A 24,834-nucleotide genomic window follows, 5' to 3' on the forward strand; every position below is an offset into this window, starting at 1 on the left:
TAAACGCCTAGCGTTCTTAACTGAATGGATCTTTTTACCGTCGTCGAGACCGCTGAACATGAAGTTGACGTTGCATGTCGACTATCGTCGACTGCGCGTCTATCATGATCATATTATTGACTCTGGACGCTATGAACTTGACTCGGACGTTGCATGCCCGACTATCGTCGACTGCACGTCCAGTTCTTTCAGTGTTACCCAGGGAATGTCCCCTCCAAGGAAGATCCCTGCAGTGGAAACACATCTCGAGGACACCTTCAAAGCGATGCTGGACGAGCATATGGATATTGGTTTGGTGGCCTTCATTCTCTATCAACTGCGGCTCGTCGACCTGCGCGTGTGGCACCTCGTAAGTCACGCTTTGTGTAATACTGGAGTCTCGCTCTGATTTCCTTTCAGCCTTCACCGAACGTTCTTCTTAGTAGTATCTCCTCGTTCGTGCGCGCCGTAGAGCAACCACAAGGAGCTGTCGCCGTTGTTTCCTTTCACGGGTTGAAGCCGATTACTGTCAACGCTACTCACAATCGCCAGTCAACCAGGTCTCTTTTCTCTCTGAAACCAAGGATGTCTACCGACCAAGCCTGGCGGCGGATATGGCACTTTACAACACACTCCTATCACAAGTGACTTCCTTTACATCTCTCAGACGGCTCGTCTTCCGCGGTATGATTCTTCCACTCCATTGTGTACGAATTCCCACACTTGCGTGATTTGGCGGTTGTGCACTGCACCATTCCCTTCGTCCGCGCCCCTCCAGATATTGACCACACTTGCTTGACAATCTAAATTCTCGCCCTCCTTGACATTTGTGTTATTTCTCGATCTGGTAGGATATCCGAGCCTCCGAGACTTCGAGTCCAACATCCGAGCCTTCAACCATCTCAGGCGTCACCAAACAGGGCGGACCAATATATCTCCGCTGAAGCCTAGGCTCACGACGAGTCTCGGCAATCACTGGCTGCATAATTTACTGGTTGACAATAACGAGGGCTTGGTTCTCCACCCGCAACCACACCACTTCCGCACGGCAATCTCACTGCTTCCGGGACACATTAGGAGGACTGGAAACCCCTGGAGAAGGTTTCGGCGGGTAATCGCACTTTAGGTGCGTGATTGGCAGGCAAAATCACGGTCGAAACGTGACCTGGCTATTTCCCCAGGAATCAACCAGCAATATGCTCCCGACTCCCACAGTAGTGGAGGAGGGTTTTGTCTGCAACAAACGGTGCAGTTCTCTACCAAATCGTGCGTGGGAAAGTAAGTCCTCCCATGGGCCCAAAGTCAGGGTATTGGGAAGTCTGTGTGAGGTCTGCGCAGACTCCGCGTCCAGGTCGGTGTCTAGGTCTGTGTCAAGTCTTTGTCAGCGTTACCCGGGAGTTTTTCTGCAGTCCCTCCTGCCACCCTCTCTCGTTTTCCCGCCGCCTCCCTCGCTGCCCACCACCTATACTTGAACTGTGGGCGCCACATCATTCAGTCCAACCCTTCGATTGCCCAATATTCCTGGTGTACTGTGGCGCATGATGACTATTAGTCTGGCTGTGGTAGCGCTGTTGCACTTACGATATGTCAGAGTGACGTTTCATATCATTTGTATGCTCGATGTACTATCTATTACTGTGCTCAATATTATCGTGATTTTGGGCCGTAAAGGCGGTGGACAACGTTATGCATGGCGCCCCCGCTGTATCATACCATGTCGTGCATGACCGTAGTGAACGATGCGAATGTTATACATCATACTACCATGTCGTGCATGACCGCAGCAAACGATGCATCACGCAAGGCATGGTCATCATGTATGACCCGTGACTAACATCCATGCATGACAAGCATTCGTAAAATACACCAGGACTATATTTACACCATGCATGAATTACGGACGAGGATAGCAGTAGGACATGCATGAGGTCTAGATTCTAGACTACAGTAACAGTATTATCATGCATGAGAACCACAACATCAGGTGGACGGCGGGAATGACATAGTTGATGATCGGACGGGGCGGGATGCAACGAGAAAGGTGGCGGGCAACGAGGGAGATGTGGGAGGAACTACAGGCAATGAGAAAGGTGGCGCACAAACAAGAGAGATGGCGCGCAACGAGAGAGGTGGCGCGCAACGAGGGAGGCGGCAGGCAAATGAGAGAAGGCGGCAGGATAAGACTTCTCCCCACAAACGTACGCATCGTAACCAACCTAGACCGTAAACCGATCACACCAACTCACGATTCCCCTAGCGCTCTCCTCCTTCGCCCAGCCTGCATCAGCATTCATTCAATGTCTTGCTAATAAGAAACGAAACCAGGCTACTCACGTTGCGTGTCAATAGCAGGATCACCCCGTACAACAAACCCATGTTGGACGCCTGAAAACACCTGGAAATAATATGTGGATTTGCGAGCGACCATGATGTCTTCGGCACGTCGACGCGAGGCCAGTGGGAATGTGTGCTCTTCCTCTACATAAAAGAATAATAGTATTGGGAATCGGCTTAACGGCGATCATGAACATCTGTAGGAAGAAACTTTTACCTGCGCATGAGAAAAGGAGAGGTCCTGCGTTGATACGATGATTTGTGTTTGGACCTGGCGCACATCCGCGGTCTCTACAACCAAGCGGCGGCGAGCTTCGCGTTCGTCCCACAGACAACGATCAAACGCATCAAGTAGTTCGCACCAGTCGTTTACGCATTATGACCCAGGGGTGTACAGTGACCCTGCGTATTTGGCGAGTAGCGAGTCATTGGTGTCTCGGACGGACGCGAATACGGCTGCGAATGGGGGTGGGCTAAGGAAAACCTCATAGATGCCTATTACGTTCCCTCCATTTTGACATAGGAAAACGACTTGGACGGTTTTTTGTCGCTCGGACTGTCTTTCTTGTTGAATCTTGAGCATGATATCTATTGTACCACGAATCGCTAACACCGAGTAATCAACTAACTAGTAGGTCTGCATATCCGCCGCCGTTGTCTTCACCATTGCATTTCAATATGAATCAATTATGTCATCATCAGGACGTCCGAGGATCGTGTCCCTGAATTAACAAACTGCTTGTCATCATTTACGTCTATTTTTCCAACTTTGAATGAATGAAATAAGAGCGCAAGACTGCAAGGGAAACTCCAGGTCAGACCTTTATAGCGCGCCACGGTTCTATCTGACCGACTCGAGCCAGGACTCCTGCCACTGCGCTAGACCACTCGGATCGATAACCTCCTGAACCTGCTGGATCAGGGAAGGAGGAACATGCCCGATGGCGCCGGCTTCGTTCAATCTGCGCTGACAAATTACATTTCAAAGTCCGCAATTTATATGCGGCAATTGTAACGCCACATCCAGATTACATAATCTTCGTCTTTTCTTCTCAACTTCCATCGTCGTCGAACGCTTAGGCGCTTAGCGTTCGGCGTCAACGTCACCAACAAACGCTTAGCGTTTGAGTTTCGGCACGCGTTTGAACGCCTAGCGTTCTTAACTGAATGGATCTTTTCACCGTCGTCGAACGCTTAGCGTTTGACGTCGAGACCGCCGAACGATGAAGTTGACGTTGCATGTCGACTATCGTCGACTGCACGTCTATCATGATTGACGCTATGAACTTGACTCGGACGTTGCATGCCCGACTATCGTCGACTGCACGTCCAGTTCTTTCAGTGGCCGTTTCAAGCGGATTGCGAGCCTGCGAGCGTTGACGCACGAAACACTTCTCAACTTCCATCGTCGTCGAACGCTTAGCGTTCGGCGTCAACGTCACCAACAAACGCTTAGCGTTTGAGTTTCGCCTCCGGCACGCGGTTGAACGCCTAGCGTTTTTAACTGAATGGATCTTTTCACCGTCGTCGAACGCTTAGCGTTTGACGTCGAGACCGCCGAAGATGAAGTTGACGTTGTATGTCGACTATCGTCGACCGCGCGTCTATCATGATCGTATTATTGACTCTGGACGCTATGAACTTGACTCGGACGTTGCATGCCCGACTATCGTCGACTGCACGTCCAGCTCTTTCAGCGTTCCGCGTCTTTTTTCTCAAAATTCCATTTGCTTTTACCTTCTACCCAGCGGGGCGTCGAACGCGTAGGCGGGGTAGCCAGCCCATGTTAATTGGCGTGCTCTTTGAGCGCTGCGGCCATTGCGATAGCTTCTTGAAGCACGCCTGCAGGCGACGCAATAGCGTTTCGATGCGCCCTCCCCCTCTCCCCTTAGCCCCCATCCGCATTTAATTTTTTTGGGGTTTTTCATACAGTCCCTTCTATAATCTCTCTTTTTCCTCGCGCCCTCTGAGCTGCTGGCAACCAACTCCTAGGCATCACAGACCCTTTCCCCTGTAGCCCTTCTAGCCCAGAGCTGTATAAGAGGACGGGCGACCGCTATCCGCCCTAGTTGGAGTATCGAGCCCGCCCACCCTCACATGGGCATCGCGTAAGGAAGATTGTCGATCGTCCCAAGGCCTTTATCCTCCCCAAACGCGTCAGCTATATCACACAGGAAGTCTCTCCCTGAAGATTGCAGACTGGTTAGCACAAGGCCACGGCTACCACTCACTGCTAGGTCCGATGGCTCACAACCGCATCTTTGGTTTTGATGGACCGGCAGGGCTGAGGGAACCAGGGGCGGGAGATCCAAACGATCGAGAGAGATATGGTAACGATCCCGATCAACTGAAGCGGAAATACTCACATTGGGCGCTGCGAGAAACTCTAATCGACGGTTAACACGATGACGGACGGGCTCACACAGACGACCTCCCTCAGTTCCTTCAGGAGCTAGACTCGATTCAGCTCGCGCTCCGGTAGTGTTTGCGATGCATCCTACTCATTTCAGTTGAAGATGGCCGTACCGTATCTGAAAAACACCGCATCCACTAATACGTTGGAATTGGCCCGCGCGTCAGCCCAATGCCTGACCGACGAAGTTGCACATCGTCGGTGCACCCTCATCATTCGACGAGAGGCGACAGCCTTCGACCTCGAGACCCGTGTCATCTCATCTGGGCCATCGACTGCCCGTTGTGACGAGGACATGGATCCGCGTCTTGTTTCATGCTCTTCCTGCGGATGACCTGATGTAATGGTTCGTGAGACGTGACTGCTGAGGTGCACTGGATGTACCTACCGAGCGGCAATGTACAATAGTAACCACAGCGATCACACCTGAAAAGACGAGAAAGAACGAGGAAAGATCGCAAAAACGGAAGAAAGCTTCACCATTCTCGGGTCCAAACTATGGTCGTGCCGACCTATATGGGCTACCATGGTATCGACTTGGCACATCTCAGTCGTTTAGCCACTGTTGAGGCGAATCAGCAGCCGTATCAGAAGTAACCAACCCGGCGCACCTTGTGAAGTTCGATTATCAAGATACCTAGATGATTGTCGACGAATCCGCAAAGATGGATAGCGCCGTCCTCCAAGCCATGAAGATGGTTTGTATTCGCACAGAGTCTCTAAGCGTTGGTCATGATCCACGTCGCTGCGGAAAATTAGGCGTCAGGAGGCGGTGCGAAGCGTTCATTGATGACTTGCCTTGCAATGCTACAAGCGCCCTGACAAGGGGAAGTGGTTCCGCCATCCAACCTGAGCTTTGACAGATCGCAGGGCTAGAAGCGTTTTGAGTACGTGAAAAGGCTGCTCTAGGGTCTAACATACCTGACCTCAGGCATGCACCACAGCAGTGCACAGATGGTTGTCTTCTGCATGACCGATCGCCTAAAAGACAAGCTCAACGACCGTTTACCCAATGGTAAAGATCCATCTCAGGCTCACCTCTGTACACTCATCCAGACATCCCTGTCTCCCGGAAAATTTGCAGAGCTCTCCCAGCCCATCCCCCCTCCGACATGTCGCGCGACTTCCCGCCGGCACCCCAAAAACGAATGTGACCCCATCGGAGACAAGTTACTTGTACCATACATACTAGCTGTACTCTACTACGAGCACATATCATGGACCCAGATTTATCACCCGAACTACAGATATGTTCAAAGTCAAAGTGCAAAAATGTTCTCCCTCACGATGGCACCTGGAAAACATGTGAGAGGTGCCGAGAATATGACAAAATCAATGCAGCTGCTCGGAGGAAGAGAAAAAGAGAGGCCCAAACCGAACAGAGGCCTGCTCCTCCCCCTCCACTGGCACATATGGCTCCCACTGTGGTAGCTGGAAACAATGCAGAACATCCAATAGCTGTGGAGAGTGACTCGTCAAAGGTGATTTTACTGCCTTGGAATTATTGATGATTACTAACGCATTATGTGACAGGGAATCCACAGTCGAAGCCACAAAGATAGTCAAAGTCTCTTCATGGAGCTCCGAAGAGCTTTTAAGACTTCAAAGGAAATTTCCTTCTATGGACACTATACCATGCCCGTAGATCCACTTATGAATGAATAAGAACGAGTCAAAATGACTGCTTTTGAAATCTGGAAGATTCCAGGTGCTGTCAAGATGTCTCACGGAAGCAGATGGCCCGTCCAAGTCAAAAAGAAGGTGTCAAGCATCGTGATACTGTGGGGATGAAACGTATCAATTGTCATAGCGCTCTTGTTGTGTCGTGTTGCCAACGCACCCCTGATTATTGATCAGCGTACTTTGTCCATCCATATTGAGCGTCATGCCCAGTAAGAACTGGTTATGACGGGAAAGGACCGTATGTGTTGGGATGTGTTGATAAAAGTGATCGATCGTGAATAAAATACTAGCAGGGCACATTCCAGTTATAAAGTGGGACAACCCGCACATTTTCTATATGTTGGCGCGAGATCCCTAATGCCCTCATATGTTTTTTTTTGCGAAAACACATCAGAATCATGTAGTAGCATATAGTCAAACAATCTCGGTGCTATATCAGAATATGCTCGAATAGTCTCAAATATGATTTTATTGTGTATTGCATGCTTTTCACTCGCGTCTCGAAATATGCGCAGGTAGCATCGGATGTGATAATATTGTACAACTGGGAGTACTGAAATAACAAACAGCTATGAAAACATGTCGACAATGGGTGTGTGAAGGTATCGAAAGTGCGTTGGAAAGAGTCCGTGAACGGGGGAAGTCTAACGAGACTGAATCTGAAACATGCGGCGGAGAGCGGGGGAAGTCTAATGAGACTGAATCTGAAACATGCGATGGAGAGGAATGGGGTAAGTCTAATGCAATGTGCCGTCGTAGACTGTCTTGTCCCAAGCGTTGTTGGCAACCTGCACGCTGTGTCAAAAACACAACTGGCACAACAGAGACATGCGACTCACTAGCTCTGCTGCCTCGTTATCGTATTCCTGAAATTCACCATGAATGTAGCATGTATATACGGTGACAAAATGACTTACCTTGCGCTGGTCAGCAGAGAGATCCCCGTAATAAACACAAAATTCTTCTGTTGTCTTGTTGCTCTCGACTTGTTTGAGCCAACGATGCGCACATAGATTACTAGAAACTCGTAAGTAATGTGATTAGTGCAATTTGACGAGTGAGGCGTTCCTTATAGCAAGGATGAAATCCATTATTTCTCGGATTTTGGGAAGAACGGCACTTTGTGCCAGAGCAACAATATCAATGTCGGGTCGCTGCCGGCGCTCTATTCTAATCTCGTACTGCTGTTGCTGTTGCTGCGGTGGATCTGGAGGTTCGTCTGGGTGCGGAGGTTCGTCTGGGTGCGGAGGTTCGTCTGGGTGCGGAGGCTCGTCTGGGTGTGGAGGTTCGTCTGGGTCAGGAGGCTGCGGTGGATCTGGGGGTTTGTCTGGGTGCGGAGGTTCGTCTGGGTCAGGAGGCTGTGGTGGATCTGGGGAATTATTTCGCTGAAAATCAAAGAGTTAGCACTCCGTCCGAGTCAAAGATACTGATAGATGTACAGATACCTCTTGAACATCTTGATGCCCAACTCGTGCGCGTTTGTCACGCTGAGCAGTGCGTCTAGAATCTTCCTCGTCCCTAGCTCGTTTGACAAGATCTCGAAGTGCGGCCACACGACGAGCACTTGGAGGCAAGGACATTCTATCTGAGTTACTGGCGTTGCCGGCAGGTGCAGTGTTGCCTGCAGCCCCGATATTTGTTTCCAGTGGGATACTATGTCCCTGTAGTGCTCTACCAGATCGTATCCTCTCTCGTTCCTGTTCCGTAGTAGTAGCTTCTAAATGTCGGTGCCAGGTGGATTTCGAAACTTGGTGAGGTTGCCCGAGATTGTGCTTGCTGCAAACACAGACATAGAGCTGCCTGTCTGAACTCGAGTCGGGAGACATTCTAGAGTAGGTCAAGATCAGTTTGGTAAAAGTGGATGCGTGAATAGTACATACTTGTCATAGGAGTTGTCTTTGCGTGAGTCGGATGCAATGTGGTGCGTTCTTCGCGCGATACAATGCGATGTCGGTGTGATACGACACGATGTCGGTGTGGTGCTATACAATATTCTACAAAAACATACGAAGTTGGTGTGATACGACGTCGACGCCGACGATGCTAGTGCAATGCAAAACGACGATTTGCAGAACGAGACGAAGTTTACATTATTCAGCACATTCCAACATAGTACTAAACGGGTAATTCACATATCGTCGCATATAGTCCTTTCCCAGCCTTTCCCGTCACAACCAGTTCTTACTGGGCGTCATGACTCACACACACCATACTTTGATGTCACAATGCCTGCAGAGGCAACCGAAATCATCCGTGATAACCTAGAGCGGAGTATACCAAGTGCATTGGTACCGAGGATCCAGGGACTCTTCCAGAACATCACATCGAAACAAGTCCATTCTGCTTGGTCTTGCATGAGCCAAATCCTATGGAAAAAGGACGAAAATCAACTCACATCTGCAAAATTATTGCTTGATGAGCTTGCAGGGGACATAGATTGAAAAGGTTGATGGTGTCGAGCGTGACCTCTGCGAACTGTGGGTCTACCTTTGGGAAAACTGGTACCGAAGGGGCCGTTTTAACTTTTGAGCTATGGGCACGTTCGGCAGGTGACAGGATACCTCGACTAAAAACCACGATGATAATGGAGAGCCAGTAAGTGCAACAATATCATCAAACTTAGGCCAGAGAGCCGCTCACCACTTCATTGCCAGCTGGCGGCGCATCAAAATCGACTACATCACGCACTTCTCGAAGCCACGAGTGGATCTACTGATCTGGATCTGAGTATCAGATTCAATTTAATGATTATAGAATGCTTACTGTTCTCGAACGCAATGGCTCGTCATCCTCCGTCTGGCAGATAATTGTCTCAGCCGTGAACGACGAGAAAATTCGTCTCGATCGCGGAGCCCAACGACCTGGGAAAAAGGGACCGCTACTAGCGCTATGTTTTATCGTGCTCGTTCATCATCTCAGTGACCACATTCACAATCACTCTAATGACAGCTTAATCCCTCTAGCAATTACATTATGTCTTTTTATTCATTGCCATTGTTACATACTATACTTAATAGACATCGTATTGATTGTCTTCAACGTTCTCAGAGAGACTTGAGAGGACGAAAAATAAACCGTCATAGCCTGTTTTGGATGCCGGCGGGAAGTCACGTGACGTGTCGGAGGGGGATGAGCTAGGTGAGCTCGTCCCTATTTCCAGTGGAGGAACCAAAGGCCGTGTCTCTCGTCTCATTTGCCAACCACCCCTTCTCTGCTGGCCGGCTCCCTTTTTTGCTGGCTGTATCCTGATTGTATGCGATCCTGCCAGACTAAGCAAGGACAATTAACTTGTACTTAAGACGGCTACAGCTGTTGACCGCCACTTACCGAGCATGAAGAACACCTCAATGCCTATACTTGGTCTTTCTTGTCGTACCAGTCTCCTCTACTCGCCGTTTTCGCACTCTTGCCGTCGTTAGCTGACATTGGAGCTCGCCGAGACTTATGTAAGAATAGGAGCGAGACGTGTGTTTCGCTAGGATCGAAGCACGCCTCATGGAGGAACCTCACATGGAACGCTTACATTGTACGAGAAAAGGATTCCCAGTTATTGCTAGCATAATACTACGTAAAATAGTAAGTATCGCCGTGACAGACTCGGAATCCCGCTAAATTTTCTATTCTCTCCCAGCCTTGACTCCAAGTCAGGCCCCAGGCCACTTGGGCCGCACTCAAGCCTCAGGCTGAAATTTAACCGTTTCTCACTGGTAGGTCGCAGAAATACTAATAGTAGCGTCGTTGCTGGCTCTCAGAGCGTCAAATTTTCTCCGACTTTCAAAAGCGGAGTCCGAGTCAGCCGTCGTAGTGAATGGCAATGGACTTTCTCCGAGTCAGGCTAGTACTCGGAAAGCCCTCTCGCTTGCCACCCCTGCATGACTTGTGATGAAGCAAGAGCCTTGGATGACCAAGCCGACGGTGTGTGTGCCATCACTACTCAAATAGTTTAGAGATGACATTATGATACCGTTTCTAGGTCAGCGTAATGATCTCACAGATTCTGCGCCATGAGTCCTCATGGCATGCGCCGAGTCGCTATCTGACAATCAAGTGAGCATCACAGCGCTTCGCCGTCTTGTCTCTTCCTGCAAAAGTTAGGAGAGTTGATTGATAGGGGCACCATTAGCTAAGCATGTTCAGGCACTAATTGTCTGCCATGTTCAATGATATTCACAGTGTGTTGCATATGACATTGCAGTATGTGTTTTTCAAAACTTGGCTTCGCTACCTTTACCGGCACTTTTACATCCTAATGAGGTCAAGGGATGTGACATGTCACTCTAGCCAGGGCCTGCCGCAGCGCCGTTATATAAGCGGTTTGCCCTCTGCCCTTTGTCTAAGAATTGTCGCACCATGTTAACCCTACCTCCCAAATCCTTGTCTACTTCTTCCTCCTTTCACTCAAGTCGCACCTCGTACACAAAACAGCCAACGACTCGGAGATCAGCCAGATTGGAATTTGGACACGAAGTTAAACCAGCGAAGGACAGTTCTGCTTCACTGAGAGCACTGCATACAGCTACGCTTGCTGCTTCCTACGAGTGTATCAGCTCAGTTGAGTTGTCTGCTGGATAGTTTCAGCGATTTTGCCCGGGACAAATCCGAAATTTCAACAACAGGTACGTATTTACTAATCTGAACACATGAAATAGGCTGATACTACTTCGTCTTGAAGGTGGACGCATATGCGAAACGGTGCTCACTTTCATTGGGAAGTCAGGCCGTAAGGCAGAGTGTGCGGTAAGCACAAGTTTGCTACTACTAATAGTGGCGTCGATTTCATCATGATTTATCTCAGGAGTTTTCTGGTATCAGGCCCACAGAATACGAACTGTTGGCACGCTTTCTCGAGGAGAGCGGACTGAAACCAAAGTGAGTCCGAGCCTGACAGTCACTAATTGGTTCTTACGTTGCGTGCTACTGTGACAGGTTGAGTTACATCGCCGAGGAAAATACTTTGATAGTAGAAATGCCATCCGCCATTCATGAAGCCCCATTGGTACCATTCCACACCGCATTTATATGTTTTTTCCGGTCCATCGACTTCGACCGCTCGTTACTTAACGTATGCGTACTGTGCAACACAGAGGCGTCCTCGATCAACCCTATCATTCCGGACTTGAGAGTTTCCATCCAGGATCTGTCTAACACCACAAAGAAAGTCTACGTCTCTGTCCTCGGAGAGACTGCTTTTTCACAAAATCGACGCTCTTTATTCAAGAAATTCAAAGACGCGATAAATCTGAACCCCAGTCTATCGATGGTGATCATGGCCGAGATCGAGGAAAATACCCCATATCGTTCACCAAACAACAGGTCGCGTGCGATGGCTATGTCGCGGGAGACGTCGCCACGCTCTTCGGACGATTTCAATCACGCTACAGGCACACTACCGGCCCTCAAAAACCCGGTTAAGGTTGAGGGCCATACGTGGTGCTCGATAAAATCGATTCGATTTAAAGTATGGGTACGCGGGGTAAAGCCTATCAATCTTAATACAACAGACAGGAACTTGGTCGCGTCCGGGGTAAGTATTTATTTCTTGTGTTCTGACAGGTAGTATATGACTAACTTGTGTTTGTTATAGACTTTATATCCCGTAGAAGACATGGATGCGGTACATGTCATGATTCAGAAGGGCGTTCGGGTGGTTAGGGAGCAGCTCATCCATCTGTCTCAGATAATCAACCCTAATATCAATGCCAATGCTATGCGAGCACCCCCCTTTATCCTCTACAACAGTGAAATTGTCACTACGGTTGCGGGGGCTATGTCCGAAACAGCCCACCGTCGCTACATGGCGTGGTATACGCAGCAGCGTGTAATCGAACTCGCCAAGCACGATCCCCATGCCGCGCACGACTACTTACAGGAGCTTCCGGCCTTTCATATGACCCTTCGACCGCGCCTCAAGCGCAGTACCCCTGGACTAGATGTGGTTCAATCTCTCCATATACCCCTTGAATCAATCGTCCATCCTAAGCGTGGAGGTGTCACTAAGGGGCGTACTACTGCGAGTCGTGGTGGTGCGACGCGCCGTCGCAGAGGATGATATATCATTTCGTATCACGTTACCACTATTTAGTGACTCGGACTTTCACCTCATCATCTTACTCTGTTTCGCATTTTGCTATAGCTAGTATTATCCTAGTTTTCATCGTTGTTGTAGCTTTAACCATGGCCAGAACTGTTCTGCAGGTTCTCGTATCTTTGTTCAAGAGAGCATATGGGAAAAGTTCTTGGACCAGTTCACAGAGCAGGCACGCGCGATCAAGGTTGGTGATCCTTTTTCACCCGACACGTACCGAGGGCCACAGGCGTCTAAGACTCAATTTGAGGTTCGTGCATCTACTCTCATCATAAAACATAATTTGACGTCCATAAAGCGCATCATGGGATACATAACCTCGGGCAAGAACGATGGTGCTACCTTACACATTGGTGGCAAGCAGATTCGCCGAGAGGGATACTTTATCGAGCCAACAATTTTCACGGAGTGCCAGCCCGACATGAAGATCGTCAGAGAAGAGATATTTGGTCCTATCGTGTGCATCATGAAGTTCAACATCGAAGATGGTGAGATTGCACTAATGCACGATCATCGTATCCCTCCCTAACAACTTTCCAGAGGTTGTTGAACAGGCTAATGATACGTCATACGGACTTGCCACATCAGTGTTCACCAAAGATATCGACAGAGCAATTCGTGTTGCACACGCTCTCGAAGCCAGCGCTGCTTCGTTATCTCATCTCGCGCGTTCGTGGTGTAATGACGCCTGGCAGATAAATTGCGCCAACCAGACTGAAATATCGATGCCATTTGGAGGCTTCAAGCAGTCAGAGATAGGTCGTGAACTGAGCGAGTACGCTTTGGAAAAGTAAGCTTATGTCCTTCAAAATGACATCCTACTAATAATACTCGATTTTTTGCTTAAATACTTCTTTTGCGATGATGAGAGGTCATCATCTTTCCCTTCATTCGCACCCTGAAATTCTAGGTTGCTTCAGATAACTCTAAGACTTGTATCCTCTTATCATTTTATAGACATGGAATTGGATCCCACACGTTCCAACCCCCTGGATGCGCAGCGTTTCGACCCGCTTCGGCGTACCCGCATATTCAGTATTTCCTTTGGTTTCATTCCTTAATATTATCGCTCATCTCCGTTCCATTCTTCAGAGACTCGTCTCGCTTTTTAACACCGGCGCTTCAAAACTGATGACGGGGCAGGGCCCTTGCGTCAGGACCGACCGACCGAGCGCGCGCGCGATGTATGGCCGGACCATAAGGTTGCAGTTGATCCTCTGGAGGGGAGAGGCTCTGATCTGGAGGGATCGTGCTCATCGGCGTCCCTGTCTTTCTTCGACCTCCGCGCGACCTTGAAGGATGTAGGATTGTCATATTTTTCAGCATTCAAGAGCAACACTCAGCCGTTGCTACTTGCTGTTTTCATCATCCACATCCTTCTGCTTAAGAGTATCTCCGTCCAGGATCGAGCATGACGCATGGAACTAATAAAACCTGACCTTTCACGTTGTTGATGAAGTCTTTCCTACCTCGCATCCTTCAAGCGACGGAAGCAGTCATTGCAGCAAACAATGCATCCCTCAAACATTGATATTCGTTATTCCTTTCTGTCTTGCGTTATCTTTCCGAGCATCCAGCTCAATCGTTGACTGAGATTTTGGGACCGCTGTGGTTTTTAGTGATGCGTTGTGTAATACGACTTGCATCGCTAGAAAGACACGACTGCTAGTCGAGAATCAATTCACTCTGCAGTCATGTGAGAAGCAGTACTGGAAACGGTATGTACATATGAATGTAAGTACTTATGCTACCGCAGGAGCCATGTTTGTAATTGTCTTTGGAAAATATAGGAATTTCAGAACGGGACTTTCACCCTTCAACTCTCATACCTGTGATTCTTATCATACGGTTCGGTGCATATGTATTTCATCTCTAATTGCCCTACTGACTCGAATGATCCAATCGTCGTAGGAAGCAAACCGAGCCCTGTAATGAGGAAGCGGCCACTAACAACGAAGCCGAATGTTCGAATACAACGTTAGAGTATGTGCGAGATCGAGGAACGCTGCGGTACGGTAGACAACTGTCAAGTTGGACTTCTAGAGCCCATTCAAGGAGTGTCACTCGACCCTAAATTAAATCCATGAACGAGTAGTGAGCGTCTTGACTTTTCAGCGTACCGCACACAAACCTCGTCAGCTATCGTCGAGTAGCAAATGAACGCACCATTTAGCTCGGCCACGCTACAGAGTTCAATGTGAAAATGCAAATCTACGATCCCAGGGGTCGACCGATCAGCGCTCAGCAGTCACCCACGCTGTGAACATCGATAACCTTCTGAACCTGCCGGATCAGGGAAAGAGGAACATGCCCGACGCGCCGGCTTTGTTCAATCTGCGCTGACAAATCAAGTTTCAAAGTCCGCAATTATATGCGGCAATTGTAACGCCACATCCAGATTACATAATCTTCGTCTTTTCTTCTCAACTTACATCGTCGTCGAACGCTTAGCGTTCGGCGTCAACGTCACCAACAAACGCTTAGCGTTTGAGTTTCGCCTCCGGCACGCGGTTGAACGCCTAGCGTTCTTAACTGAATGGATCTTTTCACCGTCGTCGAACGCTTAGCGTTTGACGTCGAGACCGCCGAACATGAAGTTGACGTTGTATGTCGACTATCGTCGACTGCGCGTCTATCATGATCATATCATTGACTCTGGACGCTATGAACTTGACTCGGACGTTGCATGCCCGACCATCGTCGACTGCACGTCCAGTTCTTTCAGTGTTCGGCGTCTTTTTTCTTAAAGTTTCATTCAATGGTGCCATTGGCGAATTCATGACTTCGACTCATTTCAGGTTGATGTCGACCAAGCGGTCATCTTGAAGCCTGGCTGTGGGCATCATACAACCAACTATAAACTTCCGTACAATAACGATAAACTTCCAGAACCTGATGTGGAAAAATCTTGTCATGAGTATTCCTCGAGTTCTTAGCGGTCTGAGGGTCACAGTTATGATTTTGAAGGTCACAAACATCATGTTTTTATTTTGTCATCTGTATCTTATCACGTGTTCTTGCGTCACACACATGTATCTTGTCTTGTCACGTTTTATTGCGTTACTATTATTTGGAAATCATCACAGAAAATCGTTGTAATATTTACAAGGTCAATGTTACCTTGTTTCGCAAGGTAATGACATCATACATAGCGGACTACACAGAACCCATATAAAGTGTATATAAAACTTGACACGTAAGCCTCCCCTAAAAATACTCTCACCCGTCACTTCCACCATGCTCAGGAGGTATTTATGCTCGAAGCACGTCCTGACACTACAGCGTTGTACTAGGCAACTTTTGAACAAGGGGAAAACGCGATTATTCCACCCTCCAACATCTCTTCCCATAGCCACTCTGAGTCAGCCAATCTGGGGGCGCTTCTGCGCCCCTTCAGTGTAACAATAAGGCTGTCCTTATGGGAATTCGGGAAGATACGGATGGACTCAAGGGCGGGGCAGGGTATACCAGCACCTGCAGAAGGCTTCTGGATGGGTAACAGAGCCGGGAGTGCATTTGGTGTGCGATGCAGCAGCAGATGAAGGAGTGTGGGAATAGTGTCGAAGAAGAGAGCGAATGTGTTCACTGGTACGTTGATGTTGTAGAGCGACAATTCCTGCAGTTTTGGGAACAAGGGATGAGTTGTGCAGTATTTCAGGAGGTTATCAGCTTTGTCATCTGAACCGTCATCCTGGGTGGGTGAATATGTGGCCCGGGCACCAGATAGCTTTCGACGCTCTAAACCGAGTTTGATAAGGTTAGGGGCATGAAGCCCACTAAATAGCCCGACGTCATATCCAATACAACCATATCCATAGTGAAGCTCCTGAAGCTGTGGAAGTGATACCTGGCCTGAAAGTCTAGTTAGCGGGCCAGAGACCCCAAGCACAAGTTTTTTCAGGCGAGGACAAGCTGCAAGGATCCCTGAAAACTCATCAGACGTTGGCCTGACTTCCCCGCTATGATGGGAGAGCTCCAGCACCTGGATAGAGTTACTGATAGTAGGTGACTGATTAGGGGTTGCGCCGAGAGTATAGCGAAAGAAATTTGTCCAGTTCAAGTGAACGCCGTATAGAGTTATATTTCGCAGTTTTGGAAGAGGGGGGGATTGCACTGGGGCATCTTGATTTGTAGCTCCGATCAAAGCAGCAAACATGTTCCCTTCTACCATCCTCATTGCACCTGGACAGAAGAGCCAGTAGTGAGAAAGGAAGTCGTTGGTTCTCTTGAGCTTTATGGACTCAAGGCGCAGAGCGCTTGAGCTCTCTGTCCTGGGTTCATTGAGAAGTTGGAGGGCGCTATAAATTGGCATCCAAGTGTCACTGATGATTTCCAGTGAACGCCATCGATACACCTCAGGCAATAAAAGGTTGAGAATAGCGGGCATACAGTCGGCATATTCGAACATTGTTTTAGTGAAGTCGGTTTTTCTTCTCCTGAAGGTAGACATTTAGACAGCCGTACTAGTAAGCTAGATAGATGTGTCTTACATCATTTCCTCAGTACCTGACATTGGTCCTTGTTGAGCTCTGATAATAATATCCACGGAGGACCGTCCTGATCTTGTGATCATTGTGGTCAATGGTGTCAAGCCCCCACTGGTTTGCTTGCGGATGACCTTCTGAAGATCAATAACAAGACTTGACCACAAGCTGTGATTGCAGAGCGCTACTGTTCTCCAGTGCAGATTCACAGATGCAAGTACATGTGGCATTGCAACGCTTTGAAGGGATTCGTTGGGTGCACCATGTGCAGCTAGCATAAATATTTGAGAAAGGGTTTCCACGGGAAGTTTACCAACATAACATGATTGGGGAATCAAGTAGTCCATGGGGGATAAAATTTTGGGCAGGGGAGCGACTCAACTGCTCATTGTCAGTCATATTTAAGCGGAAAGCCTGAATATGTATAGGTGGTTCCGCACGGAAAATAATACAGAACAAGCTTACCACATGCGGATAACTGTATGACCCGGAGCACCTTGAGCAAAACAGCTAGAAACCCGTAAATGAGTCAATGGATTCAAGCGAGATCTAGGCTGTGTCATGTGCAGTACTAGTCGCGTCCCGGAGCTCACCCATAATAATGTCTAGTGTGAGATTTTCAAGGTGGGTAGTTATAGATCTAGCCAAGAAGATGCTTTCCTCCTGCCTGATTTTCTTCAGAAAGTTGATAGTTTCATCAATGTCTAATTAGCGCGGCGCTAATAGAAATCCAAACTTTGCGCTTTGTCCCTTTTAGGCACGACGAGGAAGGCGTCAGAAATTAGAAGAGTAAGGCCTCCCGGGCCGATCGCTGCGGACAAAAAGTGAATATTCTGGCTTCTATCTTAGTTCCAGTCCTCCAGTAGAAGTGCCTTCCGTTGGTGCTGATTGATCTTATGGCGCCCACATATATATCCGATCCATCGCCAATGACAATTGAATTTGAAGCTTGGGCTGGAATGTCGCACCGAGTGCCGAGAGGAGGTTCCAAGCGAGCAGAATGCGTGTCAAAGATTTAGGTTTATGCTGAGTGAAATGGCCAAATAAAATGGTTATTGAGTAGGCGTACATAACGACCAATTGATCATTAACATCACTAACCATCCAAGGCCGATTGCAGCGTAGATCAGGAGACGTTGGAGCAGTGTATCCGTGATTGTGTGCCCGTGTGCCACGAGCAAGGCAAAGCGATAAGGAGCATTCGCTACCTTCGGCAGAAGCCGCACAATTCCGTGGCATGCAAGATCAGCAGAAGCAAAAGCTCCTGTAGTACGGCCTCAATCTCAATGTTAAAGTTAATGTATAGTAGACGTCGGGAGCGAAGAGATGTTCAGCTGAGTTGACCAGAAGGTCAAACACCGCGCAAATCCAGGGCATACTATGAGATCGCCGAAAGCAGGAGCTCCTTTGGTACGGCCAGAAGGCCGCGATCTGAATGCTAATATCTCAAGATCCAGTTCAAGTTGTTGAGCGCCTGCCAGGTCCCTTGGATGCGTGAAGTCATTGGCGTGCGACCCAGGCACGGTTTGGTTCGAAACGGTCGCTAATGCGACTTTTGGTGGATGCCCAAACTGCAAAAATTACAACATACCCTGACCAAGGCTGTTGAGTCCCAGATAGAGGTGTAGAGGAGACAAGTGGATGCCGCATGGATAGCAAAATGTGAGGAGTTTGGTAGTGCTCTGTATTCAAAAGCGCTGGGCGCACGAACTAAAGTTTCTGGATCGCTCAACGATCTGAAAGCTGAGAAGGTCAGATATGAAAGCGCTGTGAACGCTTAACGTTTTTAACTGAATGGATCTTTTCACCGTCGTCGAACGCTTAGCGTTTGACGTCGAGACCGTCGAACATGAAGTTGACGTTGCATGTCTATCATGATCATATCATTGACTCTGGACACTATGAACTTGACTCGGACGTTGCATGCCCGACTATCGTCGACTGCACGTCCAGTTCTTTCAGTGTTCCACGTCTTTTTTCTTTCTCAAAATTTCATTTGCTTTTACCTTCTATCCGGCGGGGCGTCGAACGCGTAGGCAGGGTAGCTGACCTGCTTGAACGAATAAAGGGGCCTTCCAAACATCATGGTCGCTTCTTGGCGACTCTCGTCAAGCCTAGGATAGACTACGCACATCAGGAAAAACTCGAAATCTTGGGAGCCCTGGTGACAGCTACATAGTGCTATATAGCCGCTGTAGTAAGATGTAGGCAAGCAGGCCACTATATAGTTCTACATCAGCTATGTAGCTGACAGTCAGGCTATATAAAGCTACAGGAGGTGCTTCGAGTCGAACTAGTAAATACTTGATCCTGTAGCACACACTTGTATTACATAGTACTATATAGCTTGTAGTAGTCATCAGGGAAAACCTCCTTACGAAAATTCTCAAAATCGCTTATACTCATCAGACAATAGTTAAATAAGCGTGTCGCTCACTGAACAAGTTTACAAAGAAGCTGGAACAGAGCTCCAGAACGGTACTACCCGTCCATTCACGAGGTGCTTACTGCGCCGAAATTTGGAAAAAGATGAACGCCCCTGCGGATGTCCGAGACGCTCTCCATGACGCATCAAACGGCAAATTTTGTACAGCTCATCATGCCATGGGTTGCTGGAAAGATGTGAACCATTCCACATAAGCAAGGTGGGCGGGTGGTTTAGCAGGTCCAGCAGGGAATAACACATTCGTAGCTTGACTTGTCAGCGTGAAGACGACACGAACTTGCGCAGCACAGTATCCTTTTGGAATCAAGTCAGATTAACGGCCGTGTTCACACAAATGCAAACGCACCATCCATGCCCAACGGTTGCTGAACCACTATATTTCAAACAATGCACTACGGTCGCTTTTTGAGTCACACAAACACAAGCTAATCATGGTCCCAACCGTTGACAGTAGGAATGCGCGCCAGGCCATAAGTCGACTCCACATCCAGTGTCCAGTGTCCACCGCATTATGAGAATTCAAAAACTTCAAAGTCCAATGATTACTCATCAAGACGCATGCCATCGGTTCCCACGGTTGAACTTTTCGACTTTTCAACATGTTTCGCTTGCTTCTTGCAACCACTATTAATATTGACATGACTTACTTGCATTTTGCTTGTCCTCTATGTAGCATCTGCTTGACATTTTTTCAGGTCCCGACACTGAAACTGGCTACTACCAGACACACCCTCACGAAATGGTAACATCGCTGGTGAGTACTACCAGACACGCCCTCACAAAGTGCAAAAGTGAAGGTAACATTTCACTAATACAGGATGCAGCATCAGGGTAATGAATCAGCTGCCAGTGACGGCCATCGCACCATACCACGACCGACGCCTGCGGAATTTCGTAAGCTAGTACCTGGTCCCGAAAGATGAGGTTAGCGAAAGAGGCCTGGCGCGACGCATGCGAAATCAAAGGTGCCAACGTCAAATTAACACCTCCAGTGGTCAAAATCGTAAGTCCTCCGTTCTTAGTACATGACTGGTCTGATTTATTTATATATTATGAAGCTCTTGCGGCGCACATCACATGTGCGCGGTGAACTCAAAATGAAGATGCGCTCACTTATGAGCTCGTTTTTTGGGTTCCAGCCAAGTCTTTCGAGGGACGTGATAGGGCAAAACCGAGACCTGGCAGAATCTTTGAAAAATGGTTCAGCATTTGCCTTCAAGGTACGTAGCACAGTGGCCTGCATGAGCTTTTGAGTCTTGACTGTTGGATAATAGGACTGGACATCGACAGGGCTTTATAAATCCGAGCTACTGCAAGACGGTAGCATCACAGGGTTCGGTACGTCGCACTATATTTTCGCAAGTGCCAACCTAACATCTGTGCTTTTAAGTTCGCATGCAGGTGTCGAAGCCCTCACTCTGCTGTCGGCTGCATCCCGGATTGGTGACAAGGCTTTTGATGATGCGATTCGCGAGTACCAACTTGAGGAGGAGGAGGGTGCAGAGGCTAACAGGAGTTGAGGCTCATAGATGTGAAGAGGGCGCGGAGGATCGTGCAAGGCATTAGTAGAATCTGTCGGTAGCGCTGTGTTATGTATCTGAATTCATTTTTTTTCGTGCTATTTTGTGTGCTACTCTATTCCTCTATGTAGCTGCTGGTAGTTCCCTGTAGTAGGTAGTCCTACGAAATACAGGCTACTACTGTAGCGCCTGTTAGCGCTACCTGATTCTACATAGCGCTATATAGCACAATATAGTTACCTCACGTTCTATATACAGGGCAGGTAACAACAGAGCTACACGGTCTATCCCAACTATATAGTACTATATAGCCAGCAATGTTTCTGCTGATGCAGCAGCTTTAACTTCCTCATTTTCTCTTGCAACATTATCCAAGTCAGCTTCGATCTCCGGTCCCCTATCCAACCTCACCTTCTCGCGCGAATTGAGGACGGTTCCTCATCATACTGACTCTCGAAATCATCAAATGAGCCATCCATAGGGGGCCAGGTGAAATTGACGCGGCCCTGCCGCGGTCGTGACGCGCCTGTGACGCGGCATATGTGACGAACAAATTCCTATGTACAGATCCTGTTCACACAACTTCATTTGAATCCTCGTTAATGATCAACATATGAGTGTCTGCCTGCGTACAGGCTCTATAGTGCTGTATTCACCTCTCACCAAATTTACAGTGCTTGTCCTCTGACCACACTACTACTAGTATGCATCTTGCACGTCAGTCCTGTCACATTGTTGCATTACCTCTAATTCGTTCATCTATGTTGGTTTTCAGACGCAGTGTCAAGTGTTATCTCACTGTGTCAAGCCTCGACCTCACCTTGTCAAGTTCGATCCACTCTCTATACTCTGCACCACCACGTCAAGCCCCAACCATGGCATGTCAGAAGCCTCGTTTAGGCTGGGTCAAGCACCACTCACACCACGACAAGTTCTCCCAAATATCTTCGCAGTCTCTGTACTAATATCAACATCCACACTCTATGCCGCGTCAACCATAGCACATACCGCGTCAGTGCCGCGTCACATGCGTGTCGGTGCCGCGTCAAACCTCCTCCATGCCGCGTCAGTGCCGCGTCACACGCGCGTCACGCCACGTCAAACCTCGTCAGTGCCGCGTCACCTGCGCGTCACGCCGCGTCAAACTTCATTCATGCCGCGTCAGACCTCACCACCTCAACTGTCACACTGTCCGTATAACTTAGGTATATTTTATTTTAGATGCGTCATAATAATTGATATTCTAACAGTGTTCCTTTTCATCCTGACAGAATTAGACGTCGTACACTGTAATTGTCCATAGGCAGTAATAAATTTATTTTACTAAGCATTCTTTCGTTTTGTCTCCTCTGAGAAACCCTTATTATCGCGCAGATGGCTTGGGCTGATCTCATGATAAGCTATCCTACCAACAGCTTCGTGGCTGACGTCGACCTCGAGTGTCTGACTGCACTAGAAGCAAGGATGTTCGAGGGTTCCGAAGCAGGACCTGCAGGCAACCAGCAGTGAGGTTTGGATGCTGGCCAACATCACACACGCCCATCACCAACAACAGCCACCTTTGATTTGGACTGTCGAGTCGTCGACCCTTCGAGCCTTGACCAAGATAAAAAAATCCCATTCCTTGCAGAAAGTAACGATATCATGCATTTGAGCTGAAATAATTTAGTATGTTGTGTTTCTTGTGAAGTTGCGCGAAAGCTTCGAGAGTTTGTTGACTTTGTTTCATTGAAAGGGTGTTCGTTGGTAGATTGTCGATACGTTCTAGAGCAGCGCACGACAAAGGTGGGACAGAATTGATCAACAAACTCATGGTAGCACACAGTCTAGACTTGGTCTAGACGCACTACTCTACTGAGTATCACCGGCGCAACCAGGACCTGCTGAAATTTACACTCCGTGCTTCGCCTGCCAAATTTCTCCGAGATCTACTACGTCAAACACTTACATGACAACATTTCAGACGTAGTAACTTAGACTGGTTACGAGTCTAGGTGAGACCATGAGAGCAGTGTACTGCAGTACTGCAGTGATGAAGTGTTTAGTGCGTTCTCCAAATAGGAACCTCCATGTAAAAATTGAGATTGGAATCTACAAAGTGACGTCGCACCCAGGTCTCCGGTTGAGTTATCAAATCAACCTTTGACAAAACATTAACATGCGGCAGTTCCAACTGTAGCATAGTCCGGAGGGACAGGATAAGTACGGAAACCTTTTGGGAAATTACTGTGGGCCGCTACCATTCTGCAAATTGTAATGCTTTGGAAAGTTGAGTGTCCGGCGACAAATTTATCACTCGCTCGCTTCATTGACATCACAGGAGATAGGCCGCCGTGCTACAAATCCCTCGATTTACTCTGCTTTGCCAGCTGGCGCGCTGTCATTTTCCTCTCAACCTGAGCTCCGCCTGTTATTCTTTCTACATCCTCTCCTCGATCCTCTCCTCTTCCTCGAGCTCCAACCTCCTAGCTTTGGCACGTTCCATAACAATGCGATCTGCAACGCTCTCATAGTTGCTATCATCACCATCATCATCAAAAACAGCACTACCAGAGCCAACATCAGGGAACATGCTAACACCATACTGCGAACTTTCACGTAGCGTCATGATTGCTTCGTCCCTGTCAAGATGAAGGTCTTGCATGATGAGCCGTACTGCAACTTCGGGAATCAATACAAATTGAACAAACTCCGCAGGTGAGAGAGGAGCTATCAAAGAAGTATCAAATGATGAAAATGGAAAGAGATTGTAGAGCGTTTGGTGTATAATCAAAAAGCCAAGTTCACCATAGCTAAAACGTCATTTAGTGGGGATATACCAACGAGAATCGGATGCACTTACTATCCAGGTTGAGTCTTCTCGAAGGTGGAAAACTGGCCCTTCACACCGGTGGTAGTTCGACTGCCTTGTCTCTGGATGTCCTTCTTGAGTTCTCTCCAGAAGATACTTCGGGCTCGGGGACCCCTGATATCATCATATACCGAACTCTCATTATCACTACAGTCGTCAGCATCGGTGATTAAATCTTCAAGCGCACCCTTCATGCTCTCGACTCTCTTGGGCACCTCCTTGAAGTCAATGCTTTGCGGCCATCCTTTCTCCAGAGCCTCAGGCAACCAATGGGTTTCGAAGCGATGGCGCTGACAGGCTGAGATATAAATTGCTAGAGGAGCCTTAAGTCCAAAAGGATTTTGAGGACGCGGGTCTCCGTAAGATTGCTGCTTCGCAGTGGCCAAGAGATCATTCAGTTGTGACGTTGGATTACATGGAAGTGGTTCATCACAATATGGGCACAACATAGACGGATCAACTACTTGGTCTATTTCAACTGTGCGTAGAGGCGTTGAATAGGGATATGCATGATGAAAAGATGACATACGAGAGTCCTCATCTCCCAGTGTCAGCTTTGTCGAATTTCTGCTAAAACTATGAGGTGGGATTCGGGAACAGCAGGGATGGTAAGAGGATTTACTTTGGATCGTCTTCCTTGGGCCTCTTAACATTTCGCCCACATTCTCCATCGCTATGATCCAAGACTCGCTTGAACTCCGTGCTCTTGGAGGATGAATGAACACCAGAATGGTACGCCGTCTTGAGATCCCGTAAATCCATGGGGAATGGTCTAAGGGCGACGTTGATCCGCGCATTGCTGTGATAGTTTATGGCAACTTCATGGTCCTCGTCCTGATGAAGTGTTGGTGCACGCAAGCTCCCAGTGTCTCCTTCTTGCCACTCCTCCTTCCTTGTGATATCGGGCAATGTTTTCGGAGGGGAATTTGGGTGATATGGAACGTCATTGCTACTAGGAGTGTCCGGCTTCAGATTTGTGATGTTAGGATGTAGCACGGCAGGCTTTATTTTGCTGCTCGTGGACTTGCTTTGCTCTGGT

General features: G+C 48.2%; 7 protein-coding genes across 7 annotated transcripts; 2 read left to right on the plus strand and 5 right to left on the minus strand.

Moving 5' to 3' along the window:
* Window positions 1-1,921: 1,921 nt before the first annotated feature.
* Window positions 1,922-2,896, minus strand: F5147DRAFT_658085 (uncharacterized protein; the record flags this gene model as incomplete). Its single annotated transcript, XM_041434376.1, has 6 exons — window positions 1,922-2,051; window positions 2,182-2,195; window positions 2,226-2,257; window positions 2,314-2,457; window positions 2,531-2,625; window positions 2,715-2,896. The coding sequence occupies 6 exons, from the start codon at window positions 2,894-2,896 to the stop codon at window positions 1,922-1,924; spliced, it is 597 nt and encodes a 198-aa protein (XP_041286315.1).
* A 1,510-nt stretch (window positions 2,897-4,406) lies between these two features.
* Window positions 4,407-5,913, minus strand: F5147DRAFT_658086 (uncharacterized protein; the record flags this gene model as incomplete). The annotated part of the gene is given in 8 exon segments (XM_041434377.1): window positions 4,407-4,457; window positions 4,565-4,660; window positions 4,680-4,810; window positions 4,840-5,061; window positions 5,111-5,152; window positions 5,338-5,363; window positions 5,648-5,707; window positions 5,765-5,913. The coding sequence occupies 8 exon segments, from the start codon at window positions 5,911-5,913 to the stop codon at window positions 4,407-4,409; spliced, it is 777 nt and encodes a 258-aa protein (XP_041286316.1).
* A 1,233-nt stretch (window positions 5,914-7,146) lies between these two features.
* On the minus strand, window positions 7,147-9,743 carry F5147DRAFT_658087 (uncharacterized protein; the record flags this gene model as incomplete). The annotated part of the gene is made up of 13 exons (XM_041434378.1): window positions 7,147-7,197; window positions 7,249-7,275; window positions 7,327-7,426; window positions 7,592-7,794; window positions 7,855-8,236; window positions 8,290-8,403; window positions 8,612-8,638; window positions 8,671-8,775; window positions 8,805-8,975; window positions 9,098-9,132; window positions 9,173-9,270; window positions 9,485-9,670; window positions 9,737-9,743. 13 exons carry the CDS (start codon window positions 9,741-9,743, stop codon window positions 7,147-7,149), a joined length of 1,506 nt encoding a protein of 501 aa, XP_041286317.1.
* Window positions 9,744-12,576: 2,833 nt separating this feature from the next.
* On the plus strand, window positions 12,577-13,288 carry F5147DRAFT_787082 (aldehyde dehydrogenase domain-containing protein; the record flags this gene model as incomplete). The annotated part of the gene is made up of 3 exons (XM_041442947.1): window positions 12,577-12,744; window positions 12,793-12,982; window positions 13,035-13,288. Coding segments are annotated over 3 exons (612 nt in total), but the record flags the coding sequence as incomplete, so codon positions are not given.
* Window positions 13,289-15,783: 2,495 nt separating this feature from the next.
* On the minus strand, window positions 15,784-17,325 carry F5147DRAFT_586599 (uncharacterized protein; the record flags this gene model as incomplete). The annotated part of the gene is made up of 2 exons (XM_041431933.1): window positions 15,784-16,927; window positions 16,985-17,325. 2 exons carry the CDS (start codon window positions 17,323-17,325, stop codon window positions 15,784-15,786), a joined length of 1,485 nt encoding a protein of 494 aa, XP_041286319.1.
* A 2,727-nt stretch (window positions 17,326-20,052) lies between these two features.
* Window positions 20,053-21,044, plus strand: F5147DRAFT_25840 (uncharacterized protein). Its single transcript, XM_041428885.1, has 4 exons — window positions 20,053-20,178; window positions 20,255-20,427; window positions 20,483-20,644; window positions 20,699-21,044. Exons 2-4 carry the CDS (start codon window positions 20,344-20,346, stop codon window positions 20,942-20,944), a joined length of 492 nt encoding a protein of 163 aa, XP_041286320.1. The 5' UTR covers window positions 20,053-20,178; window positions 20,255-20,343; the 3' UTR covers window positions 20,945-21,044.
* Window positions 21,045-23,363: 2,319 nt separating this feature from the next.
* On the minus strand, window positions 23,364-24,322 carry F5147DRAFT_586603 (RTC4-like domain-containing protein; the record flags this gene model as incomplete). The annotated part of the gene is made up of 2 exons (XM_041431934.1): window positions 23,364-23,736; window positions 23,787-24,322. 2 exons carry the CDS (start codon window positions 24,320-24,322, stop codon window positions 23,364-23,366), a joined length of 909 nt encoding a protein of 302 aa, XP_041286321.1.
* Window positions 24,323-24,834: the final 512 nt, after the last annotated feature.

The sequence above is a fragment of the Suillus discolor genome (assembly GCF_016758755.1).
Source record: "Suillus discolor strain FC423 chromosome Unknown F5147scaffold_101, whole genome shotgun sequence".
Lineage (NCBI taxonomy): Eukaryota > Fungi > Basidiomycota > Agaricomycetes > Boletales > Suillaceae > Suillus > Suillus discolor.

Excerpts from the sequence above, each read along its gene's own strand:
- F5147DRAFT_25840 (XM_041428885.1), top strand. The coding sequence starts at position 20,344 with ATGAGGTTAGCGAAAGAGGCCTGGCGCGACGCATGCGAAATCAAAGGT. Across the intron at positions 20,428-20,482 it reads CACCTCCAGTGGTCAAAATC|CTCTTGCGGCGCACATCACA; the intron begins GTAAGTCCTCCG and ends TATATTATGAAG. Across the intron at positions 20,645-20,698 it reads GTTCAGCATTTGCCTTCAAG|GACTGGACATCGACAGGGCT; the intron begins GTACGTAGCACA and ends GTTGGATAATAG.